Raw genomic sequence first — 23,295 nt, 5'->3', positions numbered from 1 at the left:
AACAACCTCAAGATTGATGGAGGTAATATTGCTCCTAGGGTGGAAGGAATACAAAGAAAGGTGTGGCCAAAGAAAGGTGTGACATAGTCCTTATCTTAATGAATGAAGTTGTCTCATGAAGCAAGTTATAGTGATTTTGGCAAAGACCATACCTAGTATGTTTAGAGGAAAAGTTATTCCAGCCCTCTACTCAAATCAATTTGGAGATGCATAGTAGTGGTAGCAAATTCACCACCAGTCAGAGAATTTTATTTTAAGAAGGGAAAAGGGACATTGTTCTTGCAGGCTGTCACTGCCCCTTCTATGAAGTCTGGAGCCAAACATCTCTGATCTTAAGCATTTAAAGACAACCTTTCCTTAACCATGATCCTGAATAAAGGCCACAAATCCTTCTGGAACAACTGATTAATCCAACCTAATTTCACTTTATTCAAAGACTTTAATCTTGGGGCTTGTGGTCTGGCAGGTGTGGGAAATCTTCCCTTCATAACACTATCCACTTTCAACTCAGGGAGGTAGTACCTAGCATTCACCAGCTCCCCTTGGTGTAAGGAATTGATGATTTGTTAACACAGATAATTTTAGTAGGATCAAAGAAAGATAATTAGTAAGTGCACTTGGTTCTAGTGTCTACAATTAAAGCAGTGTGCAATTATCTTTACAGTTGACATATTGGGATTTGTTTACAGTTATAGCCTGCATGATATATGATGAACATTAGTGTTTAGGTTTCCAAGGTAAAATCTTCAATTCATTATTTAAGTAGTATAGTGAGTTTGATAATCTTCCAGGAACCTTCTGAATTTTCCCAGTTCTTATCAAACATACTATCTTGGTGTTCTTAAAGTACTGCCTGCTTATGGAATCAAATAGGCTACTTAATAAAAATTATCTGTATATGTATCATCTTATCATATGATGAAAAGGGAAGGACCAAGAGAGGGACAGAATTCATATATATTTAGATTTTATAAATACACTTAAACTAACTATAAATATAATTGCATACTATTTTAATTGTAACTGAACCTTTAATTTTTTTCAAAATTCTTGTGCTTTCCCCCAAAAAAACAAATTAATTCTTACTATGCAAGAGTACATAACAGGCAGAATGGTATAATGAGTAGGCAGATAGACCTGGGTTCAAGTCCTGCCTCTGATATTAACTGGCAACATGATTCTGAATAATTTTCTAAAACTATAGATTGTTGTAGCTATCCTGGCTTGGTGGACGGTTTCTTCATCTGAGAGTTTCTTATATTAATGAAACCACAAGTCCAATTACTATACTGTGCGTAATCATAACAGTATTTTCATTTTAAATATTTGAATTATCAATAGGCATCAAAGCACAATGTCTCTCAGACAAATGTTTTGACGTGATAAAACAGGATGTGCATTTTTTCTGTTATATGTGCATCAGATTCCAAGTATCATTCCAAAGTGTTAATTGCACAGTTTTGTAATACTTCTCACAATTACTCATTCTCATAATTGCTCAAAACTTAAATATATAGCATTAACATAAAATAATCTAACATAACTAACATAAAAAATAATCTAACATAATTTAACACAACTAACACAAAACAACAGAATTTATTGCCATCAATCATACACTCTTAATTCATCTTAAATCATTAACCTGGGAAAAAACTCAACAGACTTCATGCATGTTATCTCCCATTGTTGACATTCCATTTTACTTACTTGCAAAATACCAGCACTGAGTATTTCATAGCTACAAAGATATGGCACTATTCATTGTTCATCAGTTCATATATAGCTTAAATTCCTCAGTTCTAAAGTTTCCCTATTCGTTAAGCTTAGGTGAAGTTAGACTTGAAAATTTTTAAAGGATCTTTTCCCCCAACTCCTAAGAGATGAATTATCTCTTTTGAAAAGTGAATTTGATAAACATTAATCAATATGAACATTAATATCTATACAAGGAAGAGAAATATGAGGATTGCATATGACACTATGGATCTCTTTATTATATAAGCTTGAATTTTTCCAAATAGATAGCAGTACATATCCCTTTTTTTGCATATCTACCCTTATGAATTTCCTTCTATTCTCTTTTGCCCATCAATATTGAGGTACTAATCATTGGTTGGTTGATAGTGAGGAAATGGTAACTGAAGGTATCTGCAGATATCAATAGATGGGAGCTTTTGAGCAATTACATAAAAACCCTCTGGAATCTGAGGTTGGGAAGGGGAACATATTCTGACTTTTGGAACCTGTCATGCCAATGGAGTTAGAGGTTGAAAGAATGAATCCTCTAGCCTATTTATGTAATGAAAATTGATTTTTTTTGTCCATAGTTGTAAAAAGATGTCTCCTTCCTTTCTCCTTTGTTTTGATTGTTTCTATTTGTTTATATAATAGTTATATTTATGTATCCATTTTGAACTGACTGTGGTAAATGTTATGAGATGTTACTCTAAACCTAATTTGTCACAGACAATTTTCCAATTTTCACAGAAGTTTTGGCCCACTAATGAATCATTACTCCAATATTTGGATTCTTTGGGTTTATCAAGCATTCTGCTGATATATTCAATTGCTTTTGGGTACCTAATCTTTTCTATTAATCAACTTTTCTGTTTTTAAATCACTAAAAACTTTTAATGGTTATTACTTTGTAATATAGTTTGAGATCTGGTATTGTGAGGGCAGCTTTCCCTCTTTAAAAAAAATTTATTATTTCCCTTGAAATTCTTGACCTTTTGTTCTAATCCTTTAGTAATTTAAGTGGGATGGCACTGAATTTGTTTAATTTACTTAATTGCCATTTTTATTACCATCATACAACCATTTCTGTAAAAGGATTTTATTGTTATATTCATATGATTCCTTTGTCTGTCTTGTCAGCAAGATTTCATTTACACATTCTGTAGTTATTGTTAATGGAATTAGTTTTCTGTTGCTTCCTGCTGCATTTTGTTGGTAATATGCCAAAAGGATTCCATTGGTTTATTTTATACTTCACTACTTTATTAATATGATTGTTTCAGTTATTTTTAGATGAATAGTGTTTAGTAAATAAAAAACTATCATATCATTGGCAAAAGTTAATCACTTTGTTTCCTTTGCTTGTCTCTTAATTTCTTTTAATGATCTTAATTGTTATAGCTGGCATTTCTAGGACCAGATGTAAAAATGGTAAAAATGGACATCCTTGCTTCTTCAAAAATAAAAGAGCTCTACCATGTCTCAGGCACAAATAGTTCATATAAATATTTGAAAAGGAGATGTCTCTAAACTTGCACATCTCACATTTCTTTTGAGCTACTGGAATTCTGCTTTGCTTTGTACAGCGCCTTCTTTGATGGAGACATACCATGTAGGGTGATCCTGTGCCATTGTCTCCCATGTCTCATAGTCAATTCCAGAATTCTTCAGAGAGACTTTGAGAGTGTTCTTGTATCATTTCTTCTGACCATTGCGTGAGTAAACTTGCCTTATTCACATAAGTTCTCTGTAAAATAGTCTTTTAGACAAACATATTTTTGGTATTTGAACAAAGTGGCCAGCCCATTGGAATTGAGCTCTCTGCAACGGGAAGAAATGTTTGGCAGTTCAACATCCAAAAGGACCTTGGTATCTGGTACCTTAACCTCTTAGATGATCTTCAGAATCTTCCTAACAATTCAAATGTAAACGATTCAATTTCCTACTTCCAGATCCTAATAAAATAGTAATGATCCCATTGGTCTCAAATATCCTGAACGCCTCCCCTCCCCCAGCATTTGCCATGCACCTGGCCATTATACTGACTTGTCTCCTGCTATTGCTCTGAGATGGGTGCTCCCCACCCCTTTTCCCTGCATAATAATCTATTTGAGGTTGGCTTTGTTCCTTGCTCTTCCTTGGAGGACAAGTCAGGACCTAGATCCTTCTGACTTCAGGCCTTAATTATGGGAACTCAGTCTAGTTTCCACCTTCCCTGTGATGCATCTCTGCTAAGATTGCATTCAGGATCTTGATCTCTGTGATATCAAGCTGATAAGTCTCCGGTGGTAATTCAGAGTACCCACAGGTGTTCTGGACTGCAACTAAATCAAAGACCCACATGGTGCATTCACAATTAACAAAAATTTACTTATCCTTAGCAAGAGATGAATATTTAACAAAAATAAGCATTAAGGATCCTTCCAGTTAATTTGGCTGAGTGAGGCTGAGTTACTGTTAAGCATCAGTGGGATTTCCTGCAGATCCTCATGGTGACCAGGAAGTAATAACAGTCTTTACCCTTCAGCCTCTAGAGCTAACTTGAGTCTTGAGGATGTCCTCAAAATACTTTTTGGTATTTTTTGAGTATTTTTTTGTATTTTGGTAATATTTTGAGGAAAAACTAGTCTGATTTTCATGGGGACAGGGATTAGTATATTGTTCCTAGCATATCCCTTCATCCTTTGGTAGTAAGCCCTTAAATTCTTCCAAAGCCCAGCTTTTCAAACGTTATATAGAGTTCTGTCACTGAATGTGGGAGTCATGGAATTATGATTTATTATCAGTAAATATTTTGATTTGTATACCTATTTTATACAATTGAGTTTTGTTTAAAAAAAAATTCTGGTGAAAAGAGGACAAGCTAAGAAGTCTTGTTTTAGAGAACCAGCAAAGATTGTTTAAGTGACTTTAGGACTGTTTTATTCAAGTCAAATTTACAAGAAGCTTGATATAGGCAGCCCTAAAAAAAGAAAAAGAAAACCTATAAAAAACATGACAAAAGCAGGGGGAAAAAACCAATGTGACAATTCCCTAAAGGTGTTCCTGAATTAAGGAGAAACCTAGTAAAGACCAAGTTTCAGGCCTAAATGATCAGGTTCATGAGGTGGACAATAGTAAATTTTTTTAATTTAAATTTTTTTCTCAATTGAATGTAAGCAAAAAACTTCAACATTCATTCTTTAAAATTCTGAGTTCCAAATTCTCTCCTACCCTCACTTTCCTCCCTGCCTCAGAACCCAAGCAACTTGATATGTAATCTGTACATATTTAATTATAAAAAATACTTTTGTAATAACCATAAAATTGCAAAAGAAAACATAAACCTAAAAAGACAAAAACAACAAAAGAAAATGTAAAGAGTATATTTCAATTTTCATTCAAACTCTTATCAGTTCTTTCTGTGAATGTGAATAGCATTTTTCATCGTGAGACTTTGGGAATAGCCAAGTCATTCACAATTAATCATTGTATAATTTTGCTCTTGTTCTCCTGATTCTGCTCATTTCACTTTACAGCATGTTTATCTAAGTCTCCCCAGATTTTCCTGAAAACGGGATTCCTACTCACCATTTCTTAAAGCACAATGGTATTCTATCACAACCATATATCACAATTTTTTCAGTCATTTCCCAATTGATGGTTATCTTCTCAATTTCCAATTCTTTGCTGCCATAAAAAAAGAGCTTCTATAAATATCTTTTGTACATATAGGTTCTTTTTCCTTTTCCTTTGATCTCCTTGGGATACAGATCTAGTAGTGCTACTGCTGAGCCAAAGGGTATGCACAGTTTTATAATATAATCTTTTGGACATAGTTCTAAATTGCTCTCCAGAATGGTTGGATCAGTTTACAAGTTCATGAGTAATGCATTAGTGTTTATATATACTCTCCAACACTGTCATTTTCCTTTTCCGTTCATATTAGCCAACTTGATAGGCATGAGATAGTACCTCATAATTTCATAATTGTTTGAATTTGCATTTCTCTAAACAATAGTGATTTAAAACATTTTTTTTCCTTGTAAGTATAGAGAGCTTTGATTTTTTAATTCTCAAAACTTCCTGTTCTTATTCTTTGCTCACTTATCAATTGGGGAATGACTTGTATTCTTCAAATTTGACTCAGTTCTCTATAATTTTTGGAAAATGAAGCCTTTGTCAAGGAGACTGCTGTAAAAATTTTTCCTTGACTTCCTACTTCCCCATCTAACCTTGACACAATTGGTTTTGTGCAAAACCTTTCTTAATTTGATGTGATCAAAATTATTCATTTTACATCCAATAATGCTTTCAGTACTTTGTTTGATCATACATTTTCCTCTTATCCACAGATCTGACTGATAAACTATTCCATAAGCTCCCCTAATTTGCTAATGATAGGTGATACTTAATTTAAAAGGGTTCCATGGATCTCTGAATATAAAAAAACAGTGATCATAAGCAGGAGCACCCCCAAGAACATCAGGGCTAAAGCAAAGTTGATAATACTTTCTGCAAAGTCACAATATTTATCACATAGGAAAAATTGCCTTATACTGCTGCTCTCTGGATAGTGATCTCCCTTTGCCTGGATCCCCTATGAGAGATGAGATAGAAAATCTTTTCCCAAGAGAAGCTTCTGAAAGACTGCCCTGTTTCTTCTTCAGAGACTGATTAGATGTTTTACCTCCATCCCTTGTTTCCTCAGAAAGAAGAATATGACTACCTTTTTTTCATTTTTATTTTTTAACTTTTAAAAAATTGAGTTTCAAATTCTTTTCCTCTCTATCTTTCCTGTCCACCCATTGAGAAGGCAAGCAATATGATATTCTTTTTATGTAAGAAGTTATGCAAAACAAAATATTACTCCTTTAAAGTTAGGTGTGGCCTTTCTTCTATAGACTTCCCCACTAAGGTAAATAGATGGTGATACCTTTAGCAATACAAAGGTGTCTATCTAATCTTAGTGTGGGCAGAGCTAAGGAAACCCCCTAGAAGAAACTAGAGGAGGCTTAAATGATGAGGGACCACAGGTGATGGACCTAAAAGATACTTACCTTTAAGTATTTTCAAGTTATACTTCTTTAAGAACAGATCATCTTTAAGATCATCTCCTCTTGTTGAATGATCATAAGCAGTTTAATTCCAAGAGTGGCAGGGAGAGGAGAATTACCTCATAGGGAACTACCCCCATCTTCTAAAGGCGTCCCCAAAAGTAACATCAAAAGCATGAAGGCTCTCCTTCCTCTGCACTGCCAATCCCCAAATGTTTATGTCCCAATTCTTGTTCACCAATTATTCTGGGCCAGTCACCTGGCAGTTTGGGTTCCATACTGGAACAAAATAAAATATTCATGTATCATTGAACAGTTAACAAGAGGAAATTTACTTGGCCATAGTAGAAAAAAGTAATCAACAGAGAAAGAGAGGCAAGAAGGTGCTTTGTTTTGCCCATTGTGATCTACCAGCCAAGTCTTTGTAGCTTGCAAAGTCTTTCAGTTCACACTAACTTTATTATAAATTACAATATTTCTCCTCATTAATTTCCTGCATCTCTTTATGGCTACTTTGTATCTTTGGTTCCCTGAATTGACCAAGTCTTGAGGATAGTCTCAATATTTTTTGAGTAAAAACTAGCTTAACTTGCATGGGAGCAGGAATTAGTGTATTGTTTTTTCCTCAACTGACCTCTAGAGTTGTGAGATCAGGCTGGTTTTCAGGTCCCCTGGACTATCATGACTCAGAGTGACCTCAATCTCTATAAACTATTTACTTAGGGGAAGCTTCCATCTTTGTCATTGTTTTTCCTTTTCCAAGCACACGCAGGCTTCTGGCTGATTTCTTGTATAATCCTGGACTAAATGAAATAGCTTACCTACTAATTTTCTTGGGTCTTCTTGCACTTCTGCTTCTAATGTACCCTTTAGATGTATTTGCTGGAACATATGTAATAGGACTTCTTAATTGCATAAGAAGATTTATCTTTTTAAAAACCTCAGTCTCTGTAGCTTGCAGAAGTCTTACAGTTCACACTAACTTTATTTTAAATTACGGTATTTCTCATTGTATGCCTACCATATTTTGTTTTAGCATGCTTTTAAATTCTTTAACATTAAAATTTTCTGATCCCAATTTCACTGTATTGCTAATTATAATTTTCCTTTCCTCAGTGTTTCTGTCTGCTCAATTTAGTGTACTCTTTGTGTATTGGCTTTAATAGGTTTTTATTTTAATTTTTTCCCCTTATCGAACTTCTTAGATGCTTAGGTAGGTACAATTAGAGCTATGTAAAATTTCTTTGTTTTGTCAAACAATTGAATTCAACAAAATTATTTATTCTGGCTAGCTCTAGAAGGCAATTGAAACTTTTTCCACTAAAAATGAAACAATGATTTTCAAAAAATATTTCCTCTTACATTAGCAATAACTAGTAAGAGGAAAGGTTTTTTATTTATATCAGGTTAATTTTAAACATACTTTTATGTATTTTATTAACTATTTCCCAATTACATGGAAAATATTTTAACATGACTTTTTAAAATTTAGAGTTCCAAATTCTTTCCCTTTCTTCCACCTCTTCTCCCTCCTTGAGAAAATAAACAATTTTGTATTGATTATACATGTGAAGTTATACAAAACTAATTTTCGTATTAGTCACATTGTACCAAAAAATATTCTCTCTCTCTCTCTCTCTCTCTCTCTCTCTCTCTCTCTCTCTCTCCTCTCTCTCTCTCTCTCTCTCTCTCTCTCACACACACACACACACACACACACACACACACACACACTCACCAAGAAAAATTTTAAAAGTTTTAAAAGCATTCTTTAATCTACATTCAGAGTTCATGAAGTCTCCCTCTAGAGGGGGATAGCATTTTTCATTATGGATCCTTTGGAATTGTCTTGATATCAGAGTAGCCAAGTCTTTCACAATTGATCATCATTACAATATTGCTGTTACTTTATCCTCTATTCTCCTGATTTAGCTCACTTCACTTTGCATGGGTTTGTATAAGTTTTTCTGAAAGCACCTTGATTGTTAGTTTCCTATAACAAACAAGTATTCCCTCACAATCATATACTATAACTTGTTCAGCCATTCTCCAATTGATGGGTATCCCCTCGATTCCCAGTTAACAAAAAGAGCTTCTATAAATATTTTTGTATATATAGGTCCCTTTTCCTTTGATTTCTTTGAGATACAGATCGAATAGTAATATTACTGCAGAGTTCTCTAATTTGGGGATCATGGTTCCAAATTATTCTCCAGAATGGTTGGATCAGTTTACAATTCCATTAAGAGTACCTTAGTGTCCCAATTTTTCCATATCCCCACTTGCAGTTGCCATTTTCCTTTTTCTATTATGTTAGCCAATTTTATAAATGTGGTATCTCAGAACCATTTTAATTTACATTTCTCTTATCAATAGTAATCACCCGGATCAATTTAATAATAAATGAAATCTGTACCAAAGTTCAGGGAATTCTTGTAATTCAACAATCTATTTAAGAAAATAAAAAGGAATAAATAATGATGCTTGTAAATAGTTTCTTAATTTTTACTTTTAATGATCTGCAGTAAATCCAGAGATATTTCACTAAGAAATTAAAAATAAACTCAGTTTTGTTAAGAGCTTATCTGACCTCTCTCTCTAAATTTGCCTGATTAAGCAAATGAAGGGAAAACAAGATTTCTATTCTAATTGGGAAAGTTCCAATTTTCTTCTTAAACTGACTATTAATTTTCATCACTTCTCAATTATATTTAATTAATATTAATGTTAATATTTAATTAATATATTAATTATTATAATTAATTATCATATATACTTGAGATAGAAAACAAACTCCCATTAACATTTTATAAAAGTTAGTCAGATTTTTCTGGAATCCCTTCAAATTTTAGATTTGTGAGGCTCCCAGAATTATTTGAATTCAGCTATTTTTTCTTTGTCATAAGGTTTAACTTTCCGATTTTTAACTTTCCCTTCCATTTTCCAATAGCTAACTTAAAGAAACTCCTTCTTAAAGCCATCTGGAGGACAGAGTTAACTTAATAGCCATTTGACTGCTAGGGACAGCTTCTAGTTGTGAATCATTTTAAATATAATTTCTGCTTTGAAACCAGGCGAGCTAAAAAAAATATCCTTTATATTCTGGAATTTAATTCACATAAAGGCAACATTGAATTGTACTGTACTTTCATCATACAAAACACACACACACACGCACACACATACTCCACATACAAATTTTAAAGATTTACCATGTACCAAGCACTGTGATAAGTATTGAGGATAAAAATACACAAGTAACAACAGTTCTTGCTTTCAATGACCCTATTCTAATAATAAACATCTTATATATGTTTGTCAAGGATTATCAAGAGTATTGTCCAAAAAAGGACACTTTTTTTGGTCTATGATAACAAGTAGGTCCATGGAAAGGAAATTGATGTGTCCTATCTAGAAATAATAACAGAGTTGATCAGATCATGGTTCTACAATGACAAGCAAGTTGAAGAGATAGGATAACTCCTGGATTTCCAACTTTGGTGACTGGAAAAATAATAGGGCCTTTAGCAGAAATAAGAAAGTCAGGAAGAGACAGATAAATTTAGGATTTATCTTAAATGATAATGGATTATGTCTTGGATAAGTTGAGGTTGAGATACCTATAGGACATCAAGATAGAGATGTTAGGCAGGCATTTGAAGAATGAGATTGTGTGGTAAGAAAAATAAGGGCTGGAGTCATTTACATAAAGATTATAGTTGAATTTAAGGGAGCTGATGAGATTGACAAAAGAGAAAGGAAAGCCAATGCAAAACTCTGTGGCATATCCAAGCACAATGAGGTGGATGATGATCCTGTAAAGGAGATGGAGAAGGGTTGCTTCAACATGAATACCCAGAAAGAAAGGGTCAATTAGGCAGAGAAATCAAGATGGATAAGAACTGAGTTCAAGAAATTTAAAGCCAATGGATTTAGCAATAAAAGATATGATTGGTGACCTTGGAGAAAGCAGTTTTAGTCAAAAAGCGGGGCAGAAGCCAGATTGTGAGACACTAAGAAGTAAGTGGGAGGTGAGAAATTCAAGGCAATAAATATAGACAGCTTTTTCTAGGAGTTTGGATATGAAAGGGAAGAAAGATATTTTGAGATAGCAGGTCAAATGAGGGGTTTTTAAGGATGGGAAGATAGTAAGGAAAGAGTAATGAATAAAGAAAAGCTGAAAATTAGGAATGGAGGGGATCCAAGAGGAAATCAACTAAAAGACAAAAAGGGATTAGACCAAGGATACAAATAGAGGACTTTGGCAAGGAGAAAAGACACTTCATACTCTGAAATTAGAGTAGAAGAGGAGAGACTGGGGCATGATACTGAAGTGATTTGAAGGGAGGAACAGAAGAAATTTATGGAGGGGTGATCTCAATTTTTAAAATGTCTTCCCTTGCCCAAAGTCACATGGCTTCATATTAACAGAACTGGATCCAATTCTCCTGGTTCCTAAGCCTGGATTCATTTTGCTTTAGATTATGCCTCATTTTAGAATTTTTGCAATATATGTTCTTGTGTCTCCTACCCACTGTGATGGAACATTTGCTAACCACAGTTATCCCACAGTTTAAAAAATGGGAGGCAGTAGAATGTCCCTGGTTGTTATTACTATGAGTTTTGCAGCTGATTTTTTTTGTCTACCTCAGCAAAGTTTAAATCCTTTTGATGATTTTCTGCATATAAACTTCACCAAACCTGGAAAAATTTCTGCCAAATATAACTGCGGACTCAGCAACAATATTCAGCTAAGTTGTCAAATTGTCTCTCTTTATTGTATTTAGAGTTGATAGACTTGTGATATGATATGATGAATTCAAATGAATTAGTTGACAAAGATATATAGCCATTAATAAATGCTGATCAAATGCAGCTGGAGCTCTGAATCCGCTTTCTCTACTGATATAGGCCTACATCTGTGGTGACAGGTTTCCCCTTGAGGAGACTAAACTCTAATAAGAATGGATTAAGTTCTTTTTTTCATATTCTTCGCACACACACACACACACACACACACACACACACACGAAAAATTACTTAAAACTTAGGTTTGTTCTAATGTCTAGTTTATTCCAAAAGCAGAGTAGAAAGGTGTTTAATGTACAATGTGAATCACATGTAAAACAGGTATTTATTTCTTCTACAGAAAAAATGATTAACATAAAAAGATCTCACAAGCACAGATTGTCAAAAGAAATTGTAAACAAGCTGAGAAAATTAAAACAACAATAATACTACTCATCCAGAATACTGAGGCATAATGAACATTAATAAACAAAACATGAAGCCATTATTAGTATTATTGAATAGATATTCTTACATTTCACCTTGGTTCTGCACTGTCCAAACAATGGTCTCCACTTCCATTGTCCTGGCAAAGACAATCCAAGGTTTAGGGCTCCTCTTAATGATGATCACTTTCCCCATGCTACGTTCTAGTAGTTGCCTAATATTCCTCCACAGTTATAGAAAGCATTGAGGACTCTAAATCTTTTAAAATTTTCACAAAGTCACCTCCAAGTCTGGATAGTTCAATCTCAAGACTGATCGTTTTTCACCTATAATCAGGCAAAGGAATATGAAGAAGAGGCAGTGAGAGAACTGGGCGCAAGTTCATCCAGCTGAGCCCTGTACCTGGCCTTCAGAAACAGTTGACATACTGATTGAAAGAGGGGCAGCAAAGATTCCTTACTTTTCAGGATTCTCTAAGTCAGTAGTTCTTTATGCTCAGATACCAATGAAAGGATGCTTTAACATCTTTCAAGCACTTTGAATCCATAAATAAACAATATAGTTTCCTATGGCAAGTGGAAGCTTCTCTTACCTGAAGTCCCCCAAGGATTGAGCTAGTACACATGGCTTACTGGAAGTAAGCAGAGCAGCTCTGTGTATGCCCTGCTTTTAATGAAAAGTATTTAAGAGATAAAGCAGAGAAAAGCTAAAATTATCTTTTCCATAAAAGGTATTCTCAATAGCTTTTGATCATGATCTCCAACTCCTCCTCTCCCAACCTCTTAAACTGCTTCCACAGAGGGAGCAAAAAGTCAGAATGGATATAGTCAGAGCTGTAAACAGCATTGAGAGGCTGATGGCTAGAATTAGATCTCAGAAATGGATGTTCTAGAAAATCAAGGTTTTCCAATTGTAAAATAAATACTTGGGAACTTTTTTAGATAACATCCCCCACCCCCAGCTTGGAGCTTGGTGAAAGAAATGACTCAGAGTTGAGTATCAAATTAATATTCTGATTGGTCCACAGAGCCCCTTTGTCAGGAATAATAGGGCTTTGCAGACTCATACATAATACACATGAAGGGTTCCCATAAAAGAATTCACCAAGTCAAATTTATAGTGCCATGTGACAGATTCCCTCCCACAGACTGGAGAACAGACATAATCTTCTAGAAGTGACTTTTTCTAACTATCTGCAAAAAACATTACTGGATATTTTCCCATCTGCATGCCTCCAGGCCTTATTGACTCATAAAAGTAAAAGATTTTCCTGAATGCTTTGACAAACCTGATACTAACAAGTTATTTTCTAGCTGATTGATTTACCATTATGCTTTAAAGTATATATGAGTATAAAGGTTTACTCATGAAGAGATTGTCTAAAAAGAAAACCACTGGAAGCCTCCAGTAGGAAGTCATAGTTAAAAGAGGGAGAAAGTATTCAACAAGACTTGGTTATCTGGAAAAGATAAAAACAACCTAAATCCAACCCCCTGCCTCTTCCCTTTAGGCAAAGATGCATTTTTTTCCAAAGCTCGTTCTGGTCAGAAGATTTTAATCTCCACTTAAAAGGGCATAAAAGAGCAATAAGCAATGGGAAATCCATTAGCATCCATCTCCTGAAATGTTGTGTGAATTCTGGCACCATGAAGACTGATATAGTCTTTAATCCCAAGACAGGGTCACATTTTGCTCACAAGGCAAATGCTTTGGAGACAGTAATTTCTGCCAGGGTTCTGGACTTTGATGGGTCAGCTCACCAGACACAATTTTAGGCTTACCACTGAAACTGAGAAGAAAGGTGATCCCTCATTAACCACCCCAATATTTCTGGCTTAATTTTTTCATGGAACAGTTATTCTGGATGTAGGGCAGACCTACACTCGGGCTAGCTTTCCAACTGTGTGTGTGTGTGTGTGTGTGTGTGTGTGCAAATATATATATATGAGATGGGGGAGAGAAAGGAAGGAGTGAGAGAGAAAGAAACAGGGAAGGGGAGATAGGAGTTATATTAGCTCTCCATACATGGGAAAGAGGTGGATAACAGGCCAAGTCTGAATGTTCTTCATGTAATCTTTGTACATCCTGTATGAACTCATGCATTCCTTGTGTTTGGGAATGGAAACATTGAAGTAGAATAGTTCTGTATCTCCCAGATTACTGATGTATGTCCACTTTGCTCCATAAATGAAACAAATTCAAAGTGTAGGTTCTTCTCAAGAGTTCTTATTGAATGTAATTCTAATGTAGTATAATTACAATGAATAATAATCCTGCCTTTTAGTGAATCATTTTGGCTTTGGTAATTTGTACATTCCTATTATGAGGGCCAAAGATTATATTTATTTTCTCTCTTGAGAAGGTTCCTCTGCTCCCACTATTCTTTTTCTCAAGGGACACCAGTTTCCAATTACCAAAGCATCACTAAGAACTAAAAAGAGACTCCCAAAGTTAATATGTCTATGTAGGGCTCCAGAGGAAAGAAAAATCATGTTCTTTTTTTTTTTTTTTGGAAATTCTGATTGCCTGGGACTAAGTTATTTCTCAGAGAGCTGTCTACCCAAAGTACCCTGGGAATTTGGATTGTGAAAAAATTTGTGACAGGACAGTGATTAATGGGATTAGACTACACCTGAAGCAGGGAGAAGAATCCATTGCTAATGTCTTTGTTAAATAAATTGTGATAGTATAAATAATTGAGTTGGATTTTCTTCCCTAGAGAGAATTCCACTGAAGGTGTTTTATGGTGTATAGGGGCTCTTATCAGTACATAATCAACTTTCAGGAACTCTATTTGTTTATCCAAACAGATCATGACTTCAAAAGTTCTGTGATTTCATCAATGTGGGTAAATCCATAAAATAGAACTTCTCTTGAAAAGTTCTCATGAATTGCCTGCTGCTGAAAATTTGTCACCTTTCAGCCAACTTTTTGATGACAAACTCTTCAAAATACAGGTCTTAAATAATATAAATCATCTGTCATCAGACCAATACGCATAAACCTCATTTCATGGAAGGATCTGATTACTTCCAGGTCATAATTCACTAGAAAGAGGAAGAAGTATAAGAAAGATATAACAGTTCCTGTCTGCAAGGAGCTTATCATCTAACATACATTAACATTAGAAATTACTCTGATATGCTCTGACATACAGGATACTGTAATGTCAAATGATCATCTGAGTGATTAAGAAATATAGAAAAGATGAGGAATCAGAGTGGGTAACATTGAATCAAGACAGGTGTTCTGAAGAAAGTAGATTTTATGGTACATCTTATAGGAAATAATAATTATGAACTAGTGGAGGAGAAGTCTTCTTATCTTAATAAGTCTCCAAGCTACTTAATCTTTTACATAGATGCTGAAGAGATCTTCCTAAAGCATAAATGTGATTGTGTCATTCTACTTACTCAGTAAATTCCAGGGATTCCCTATTGCTTCCAGTATTAGATAAAAACTCTATTTGGCATTCACAGTTCTCCATAATTTGGACACAGATTACCTCTCCAGCTTCATTACACGTTACTTCTTTCATAAACTCTACAGTAAAACAAGGCTGACCTTTATACTCTTACTCATAAGTCAATTCCAGCTCCTTCATGTTTTTACTGGCTATCCATCATTCTTGAAATTCACTCTGTCCCTACCTTTGCCTCTTAGAAACCCTATTTTCCTTCAAGTCAGCTCAAGAGTCTTCTGTGTGAGGACTTTTTGATTCCCCCCTCAACTGCTAATGAATCTGCACCCCCCACCCCGAAAATTACCTTGTATCTGTAACTAGTCTTATGACTCAAGCCTGAAGCATTTTGCATGCCATGGTATATAGAAGGAGGCATGACTTGTAACTAAAGAAAATGCTGAGCTAATGCTATTTATCTATGTAAGGGACAGAACATGGTATCAGAGCTACTTAGAAAAGAAAGATGGTTTCAGAGACTTTTAAGGGATAGAGGATCCTTTAAAGAGTCTCTCTTTAAAGACAAGAACAAAAAAAATTTTTTGAAAACTTTTATAGGGGAAGTTGGCTCTTAAATGTGTGCCTGACTTGCAGTTTGCTTCCATAGACTATTGACAGAAAATTTCTCCCTGGATAAGATTAATTCCTTTCTCTTGCTTTGAGCTGAGATTTTATCTTGGTCCTAGCAGAAGATCTCATACATTTCTTAGTATTTCCCGGTAGGTCCTAATCTGTATAATTTAATCTAACTTTCGATTGCTGTTTTGCTTGGATAAGTGGGTTTACTCAGAATTTGCTGTTAATGTGATCTTTGTATAACCAACATTTTGTGGGAAAGAACTAAGAGAGTAGCTATAAGCTTAATGACAATTTTTCCCCTTAAGAGTAATCAGGAAAGTAGTTTTTCTTCTAAACACCTAAATTATACCCATAGAACAAATGTATTTCGGAAGGCACAGAAAGATAATTCTAATCCCTCTTGGAGGAAAGACTACTCAACCTTGTAGTAGTGCTGGGGCCACCTAACTAGTTTGCTGGCAGTACAGGTATGGTCCTTCATCTTTTCTTCTCTGTAGAAGTGGGTGAAATTCTAGAAATAATATATCCGCATCAACTGCAAATCACATATTTGCACTTATGTAATCCATATGGATCATATACTCATGCACAGGCATACATATCTTACATCTCTATTTTAACATACCTCACAAGTGTTTGTCTCTACCAAAATAGACTGTAAGCTTCTTGAAAACAGGAACTGTTTTTACTTTTGTCTTCATATCTCCATCTTTTAGCACAGTGCCTGATAGTAGATGATTATTAAGTACCAACTGATTATGATGACGATGATAATGACGATGATGGAGAAGAGCATTCAGAACAGCATGAATGGCATGAAAAAAGCAAGATGTACACAGCATCTAACATTAAGCTGTTCTTATATAGCGAGCATCCTCTGACTCTCTCCAGGAGCCAAATTACTACCTCTGCTGTGCAGGGTTTCCAGGGGGTAACCCTATGAGGTTGGGGTGTCTCTGTTGCCACCCACATCAGCTGTGTTCTCTCCATTATTATCTCCTCCTACTTACAGGGATCAGTAATATATTTCAGTCTATCACTTAATCAATAAGCATTTTTTTTATCTTCCTCTAGGATCCTCGTTTCTTAAACTATGTATGGGTCTTGACTCCATATGGGATCCTGCTACTGAATGTGGGGGTCATGAAATTATGATTTATTATCAGTAAATATTTGATTTTATATACCTACACACCCAAGGTTGTATAAAAATTTCTTGGGCAAAAAGGGGTAATGAGTAGAAATAAGAAGCCCTGCTTTAGATTTAACTGTAGGTATTCCACGGAGTTCTGTCCTGGGCCCTCTTTTCTTCTTTCTCTGTATTACTTCATTGGTGATCTCATCAGATCTCATGGATTTAATTCCCATCTCTATGCTGATGATTCTCCAATCTCCCTCTCCTTCCAATCTCTCTTATGATCTTTAGTCTCCTACCTCCAATTACCTTTCATTCCTTTCAAACTGGATATTCAGTTGACATCTTCAACTCAATATATCCAAAATGAAACCCATTATCCTTTGCCCTGAATCTTCCCCATCCCCCAGTCTCAAGCTGTCAGGTTCACAATCTAGAAGTCATTCTGTATTCCTTTCTGTCTCTCACTCCCCCTCCCCAATAAATAATCTGTTGTCAAGACTTGACAATTTTGCTTTTGCAATATCTCCCAATTATGACCCCTTTTTTCCTCTGACACTGTGACCACTCTCATCCAGGCTCTGGATGAGCTGACACCTGGACTATTACAATAGCCTGCCAGTGGGTCTGCCTGCCTCAAGGCTCTTCCCATTTCAATCCTGCTTCCATTCAGCCTCTGAAATGATTTTCCTGTAACACAAATCTTATCATGGCACTTTCTTACTCAATAAACTTCAATGGCTCCCTACTGGTTCCAGGATAAAATAAAAATTCACTCTTTGACTTTCAAAGCCCTTTATAACTTATCCTCCTCCTACCTTACTCACTACACTCTTCAAACCAGGAATATTGGCTTCCTGGCTGTTCCACAAATAAAAAACTCCATCTCTCAACTCTGGTCATTTTTTTCTGGCTGTCTCCCATGCCTAGAGTGCTGTCCTTTCCCTCTTCTCTGATTACTGAGCTCCCTCTCTTCCTTAAGTTCTAAATAAAATGCCACTTCCTGCAAGAAGCCTTTCCCCAATCCTCCTTAATTCCGGTGCCTTCGTTTTATTATTTCTTATTTATACTGTATGTAGCTTGCTTTGAATATATATTTATTTGAATATTGCCTTCCCCATTAATTTGTAAACTCTGAGGGCAGAGACTGTCTTTCTTTTTTATCTGTATATCTGTATCATATCTTTTTTTATTCCCTGTACTTGGTAGGCACTTATCAAATGTTTATTGATTGACATTTAAAATCAACTTAATAATTCTCCATTCTATTTTTAGGCACAAAATGAGCTGATGAACTCCGGTCTGTACCTAGTCCTTCTGCTTCACCTTTATGAACAGAGATTTGCTGAACTCATGAGACTAAATTATAATCGAGTGGCAAGAGAGAGGGTAAGTTGAAAGATCACTGATATATAATACAACATCATTATTTTTGTAATTGTTCCAGAGGTTTGTACATCATTTGATAAGAAATGCTGGGTCTATTTCTGGATTATCAGACTTGGTTGTTCCATAACTTGGGTAACCAATCCTTTTAGAGTCTGTGACTCTATTTAGGGTTTCCTTGGCAAAGATTATGGAATGGTGTGCCATTTCCTTCTCTAGCTCATTTTACAAATGAGGGAACTGGGGCAAATAGGGTTAAGTGATTTGTCTAGGATCACAGAGGTAGGAAGTGTTTGAAGCCAGAATTGAATTCAGTCTTTCAGACGACAGGCCCAGGACTCTGTGCATGATGATACTGTCCTTGACAGTTACACTCCAGTGGAAAAGCCAGCGGTAATCCCATAAATGCATGGCAAATGCTAAGCAATTGAATGGTTATAGGTAGTATTAATATAAATTACTCATAAAGGCAAGCTCCCTTTTAAAAGCATATTCCAAACAAAAGTCCCCCAAAAAGGTGTTGGAATTGGCATCTATTTCTGTTATCTAAAATTTCACAAACAAAAAATTACATGGGAAAAGAGGAGACCACTTGCCAGTAGAGGTGTGTATCTTGTATTCTAATGGGAGACAAGAGCCATCTCTTTGGGTAATTTTTGCTTTGAGATCCATTATACCCATGTAGATATGTATAAGTGTGTGAATATCTATGCATACAGGATCGTGCAGATCATATAGTCCATTTCTTTCACTTGACAAAGGAGGAAACCAAGGATCAGATAAGGCAAGTGATTTGCCCAAGTTCATCTGCCTAGTTAATGTCACACAGATCCATTGTTTAGCAAGCTGTCTGATCCACTTAAGAACTTAATAAATGCTTGTGGATTGACTGGAGTTCCCTTTCTATTATTCTTTCCACCATTTCATACTGCCTCTGTATAGAAGGAGGCAAACCCAAGTTGAATGAATTGCTGAGTTATTCATACAGCTGCTATTTCTCTATAAAGGAGGAAATAGAAAAGAGAATGTTTAATAAGTTTAGTATTTAAACTAGAATATAACAATGCTGGCAGGCCTGTAGATAACTAGGCAGCCTCTGAGTTCTTTTCATTTCCAAAATTTCTATGAAACCATTACCTAGATTAGTATCCAAACAAACATCATAGATACTATTCTCCGGTATTTGTCAGCAGTCATGGAAGGGCACAAAAGTCTTAAGCACCATTAAAACATCTCCCCAGTCCTGGGGCTATACCGGGAACATAAAAGACCAATTACCTTTGTCACTAGGCAAAGAAAATCTCCTTTCTTTGCCCTGAGGCCTTGGGAAAGCAGCAGCGCACTGCTTTCAGATGGTCACATTTTAGAAGGACATCTAGCTTGGGAATGGGCACCCCAGGCGTGGATTGTGAGTGGCATTAGATGTAGGTCAGGATTCAGCATTTACTAAGTCTTTACAGTGTATCAGGAGCCCTGCTAAAGGCAGAGAATCCAAAAAAAGTCAAAAGACATGGTCTTTGTGCTCAGGAAACTCTTACCTTATAATGGGGGAAAACCATACAGTTAGCTAGGCATATGTAAGTATAAGCTAAGTGTACATGTGTCTAGGTAAATATGTAAAGAGCAGATAGGAGTTAGTCTAAAAGAGGAAGGCTAAGCAGGGAGAAGGAGATATCTGCCATACAAGGTAAGATTTAAGCTGAGTCCTAATGGAAACTGAAGAAACTAAGAGGTAGAACTGAGGGGCGGAACATTCTAAGCAGGGGGCAGGGGGCAGCCAGTATAAGGAGTTTTGAGGCAGCTGGGTAGTACCATGGTGCACCCAGCCCTGGGTCTGGAGTCCAGAAGACCTGAGGTAAATCCAGCCTTGGGTCACTGACTACTGTGTGACTCTGGGCAAGTCAATTAATTCATCTTTATTTGCATCAGTTTCTTCACTTTAGAATGTAGATCATAATAGCACCTATCTGCCAGATTGGGGGTGAGGATCAGGGAGATAATAATTGCAAAGCACTAAGCACAGTGTCTGCGGGGTACATGGTGAGTGCAATATAAATGCTAGCTGCTGTTATTATAGTACTTGTTGTTGTAATTAAGAGACTGCAATGAGGTCAATACAGAATAGGTATATGAGAGCTAAAAAGCTAGGAATGACCCAGGCTATGAAGAACTTTTAATACTAAACAGAGGACTTCATATTTGATCTGGAACTCACTGAGCTGAAGGGTGACATGCTCACTCTGAGGTTTTAGAAAAATCACCTTGCTAGCTGAGGGAGAATGGATTAGTGGGGAGAGTCTTGAAGCAGAAAGACCAATCAGAAAGTTATTGGTATAGTCAAGAAGAGAGGATGAGGTCTGAACTAAGGTGGGGGTCATATGGATGGAGAGGAGATGTGTCGGAGAGATGCATTTGTCGGTTTTGACCTAAAGTCCCCCCAAACCAAACATATGTTTTTCCTTATCTTTTATTTTCACTCCAATGCCTAAAGCCTAAGTAGGAGCAGCATCTCTTACAGTCGGGACAATATAATTGAGCAGTGGGAAGTATGTTTTAAATTCTATCAGGACCTGGGTGATGGCTGGATTTTCAGTATTCCTCTGCAACTCTCTTATAGGAAACATTGCACTGAAAATATTTGTGATGGGACTCCTATTACCATCACACTTTTCCTCAATGTTTTCTGTATTTTTGAGCTAAAATCTTCCCCTGAGATACTTCTTGCTCCCAGTTGAGGAAACATAATGAGTTTATGTCAAAGTATCAAGCCCAGAATTTTTTTCTTTTCTCTGATCTATTCTTATTCATGTTTAGCCACTCCTTGATTTTCACTGTGACAGTGTTTCCTAAAAGAGATAGTATAAGAATCAGGAAACAGCTAACTTTTCTGCAGCTTTTGTCTTCATGACTCCCCATCTTTTTAACTGAATGTTTTACTGCCTGTTGAACTTTAAAGAATTCAGGTATATGTAGATCACAGGTAGCCCAATTGTCAGAGTGCTAACAGAAGCAACATTAGCCAAAGAGATTGTAAAGCAAACATGGGGAAAACATTAACAAACGCCACATACCAAAAGGACTGAACACAAGGTTTTGAGTCACTGCCTTCTGTCTCTGAGAAATTAAGGGAGAGATTCTCTTCCATTCCTACTTGAAATTCATTTTAAAAGTTTCTGAACAATGACTGTAAGTGACCAACCACTTCTCCATTAGACAGGGAAATGGAAATAAGAAGTCAAATTGTTTTTTGTCAGATTCACATTATGTCTTGAATTGATTTTCTGTGTTTCCTTTTAGAAGAATACTCATAACTTGAGGATAAGGTCAAACATAGTAAAAATCCCCTTTTCTTCTTCTTTATCCACCAAAAAGTAGAGAAATTATTCAAGTTGAGTTTATACCTTTTTTTCAGTAAGGAAACACAGTAATCAGCCAACATTTATTAAGGGCTAACATGTATATCTTTGGAGGTGCTAGATAACACAATGGACAAAGTACCAGACCTAGCTAGAATCAGGAAGACCTATCTCCATGAGTTTGTCTGACTTCAGATACTTAGTATAGATGTAGACGCTGTTTGCTTCTTGAGAATGAAAATACAATCTACTTCAATATCTCTGTCGAGAAAACCCCAAATGAGATCATAAAGAGTTGGACATAACTAAAAAAGGATTGAATAACAACTATATTCTAGGCATTGTTCTAAAAACTTGAAGTAACAATAACAACCAAAAAAAAAAAAGCAAAAACAGATCCTGTCCACAGAAAGCTTGCATTCATGTGGGGAAGCTAACATGAAGACAAATAAGTATATGTAATATACATTTAAAACAGACAAAGGGGAAGGCAGTAGCACTTGAAGGGACAAAGAAAGGCTTTCCACAGGAAGGACATATAAGCTGCATTTTAAAAGAGCTGGGGATTCCAAAAGATGGTGGTTACAAGGAGTCACATCGCAGGCATGAGGGCAACATATGCAAAGGTATGGATGGAGAAGGAGGATGGATGTTGTGTATAAGAAGCAAAGACAATCTGGGTGGATCTTACACTGAATTATGGTGAGTAATGTATTATAAAGCTGGGAAGGTCTTCCAGATTGTAAAGGGGCTTTAAATATCCAAACATAGATTATATTTTATATTTTTTAAAGGTGGCAACAGTACATTTATTGGAGTTTATTGAACAACACAGTAACCCAGGCTGACTCGAACTTTAGGGATATCATTTGGCAGTTATGTGAAATAGATTGGAGAGAGGGCAAGCTTTTGAGGTAGGGTGTCAACTGGGAGACTATTACAACCCTCTTACATAAGAGGTGATGAGGAACTGAACTAGGATTGTGGCTATATGAATGGAGAAAAGCAGATGTATAAGAAAGGAGGTAAGAGAAGAATTACAAAATTTGGTAACATTGGCAAGAGTGAAGAGTCAAGGAGGATACCTAGACTGTGAACCTAAAACATGGATGCCCTCAACAGTAATAGGTAAAGAAGGAGCGGGTAAGCAGGGAGTGGGGATGATAGTCTGGCATAATGTAGAAAGATGGAAGGTTTGGAAATTGCTAGGAAGAAGAGAGTTCAAGAGAAATTCAGCAGAGGAAAACATAGAAAGATAAAAAAAAAAGTTAAGAGTTCTTGAATGTGGAAGCAGAATACTTGGTGATGGTGAAATCAGGGATATGATCATCCCTGTGTGGAGCTAAGGTAGAATTGAGGGAGTAGGTC

At 35.9% G+C, this 23,295-nt stretch overlaps 1 protein-coding gene across 6 annotated transcripts in view; it reads left to right on the top strand.

Annotated features, from left to right (window-relative positions):
* MARCHF10 (membrane associated ring-CH-type finger 10) overlaps positions 1–23,295 on the top strand; it is a 196,418-nt gene that overhangs the window by 165,910 nt on the left and 7,213 nt on the right. For all 6 annotated transcript variants that reach the window (XM_051994947.1, XM_051994946.1, XM_051994945.1 and 3 more), the window contains one exon: positions 18,461–18,574. In XM_051994947.1, the coding sequence (XP_051850907.1) occupies positions 18,461–18,574 (114 nt within the window). The remainder of the gene's footprint in view (positions 1–18,460; positions 18,575–23,295) is intronic.

Source organism: Antechinus flavipes, chromosome 4 (genome assembly GCF_016432865.1).
Source record: "Antechinus flavipes isolate AdamAnt ecotype Samford, QLD, Australia chromosome 4, AdamAnt_v2, whole genome shotgun sequence".
Classification (NCBI taxonomy): Eukaryota; Metazoa; Chordata; class Mammalia; order Dasyuromorphia; family Dasyuridae; genus Antechinus; species Antechinus flavipes.
This window is presented reverse-complemented; position numbering and strand designations above follow the sequence as displayed.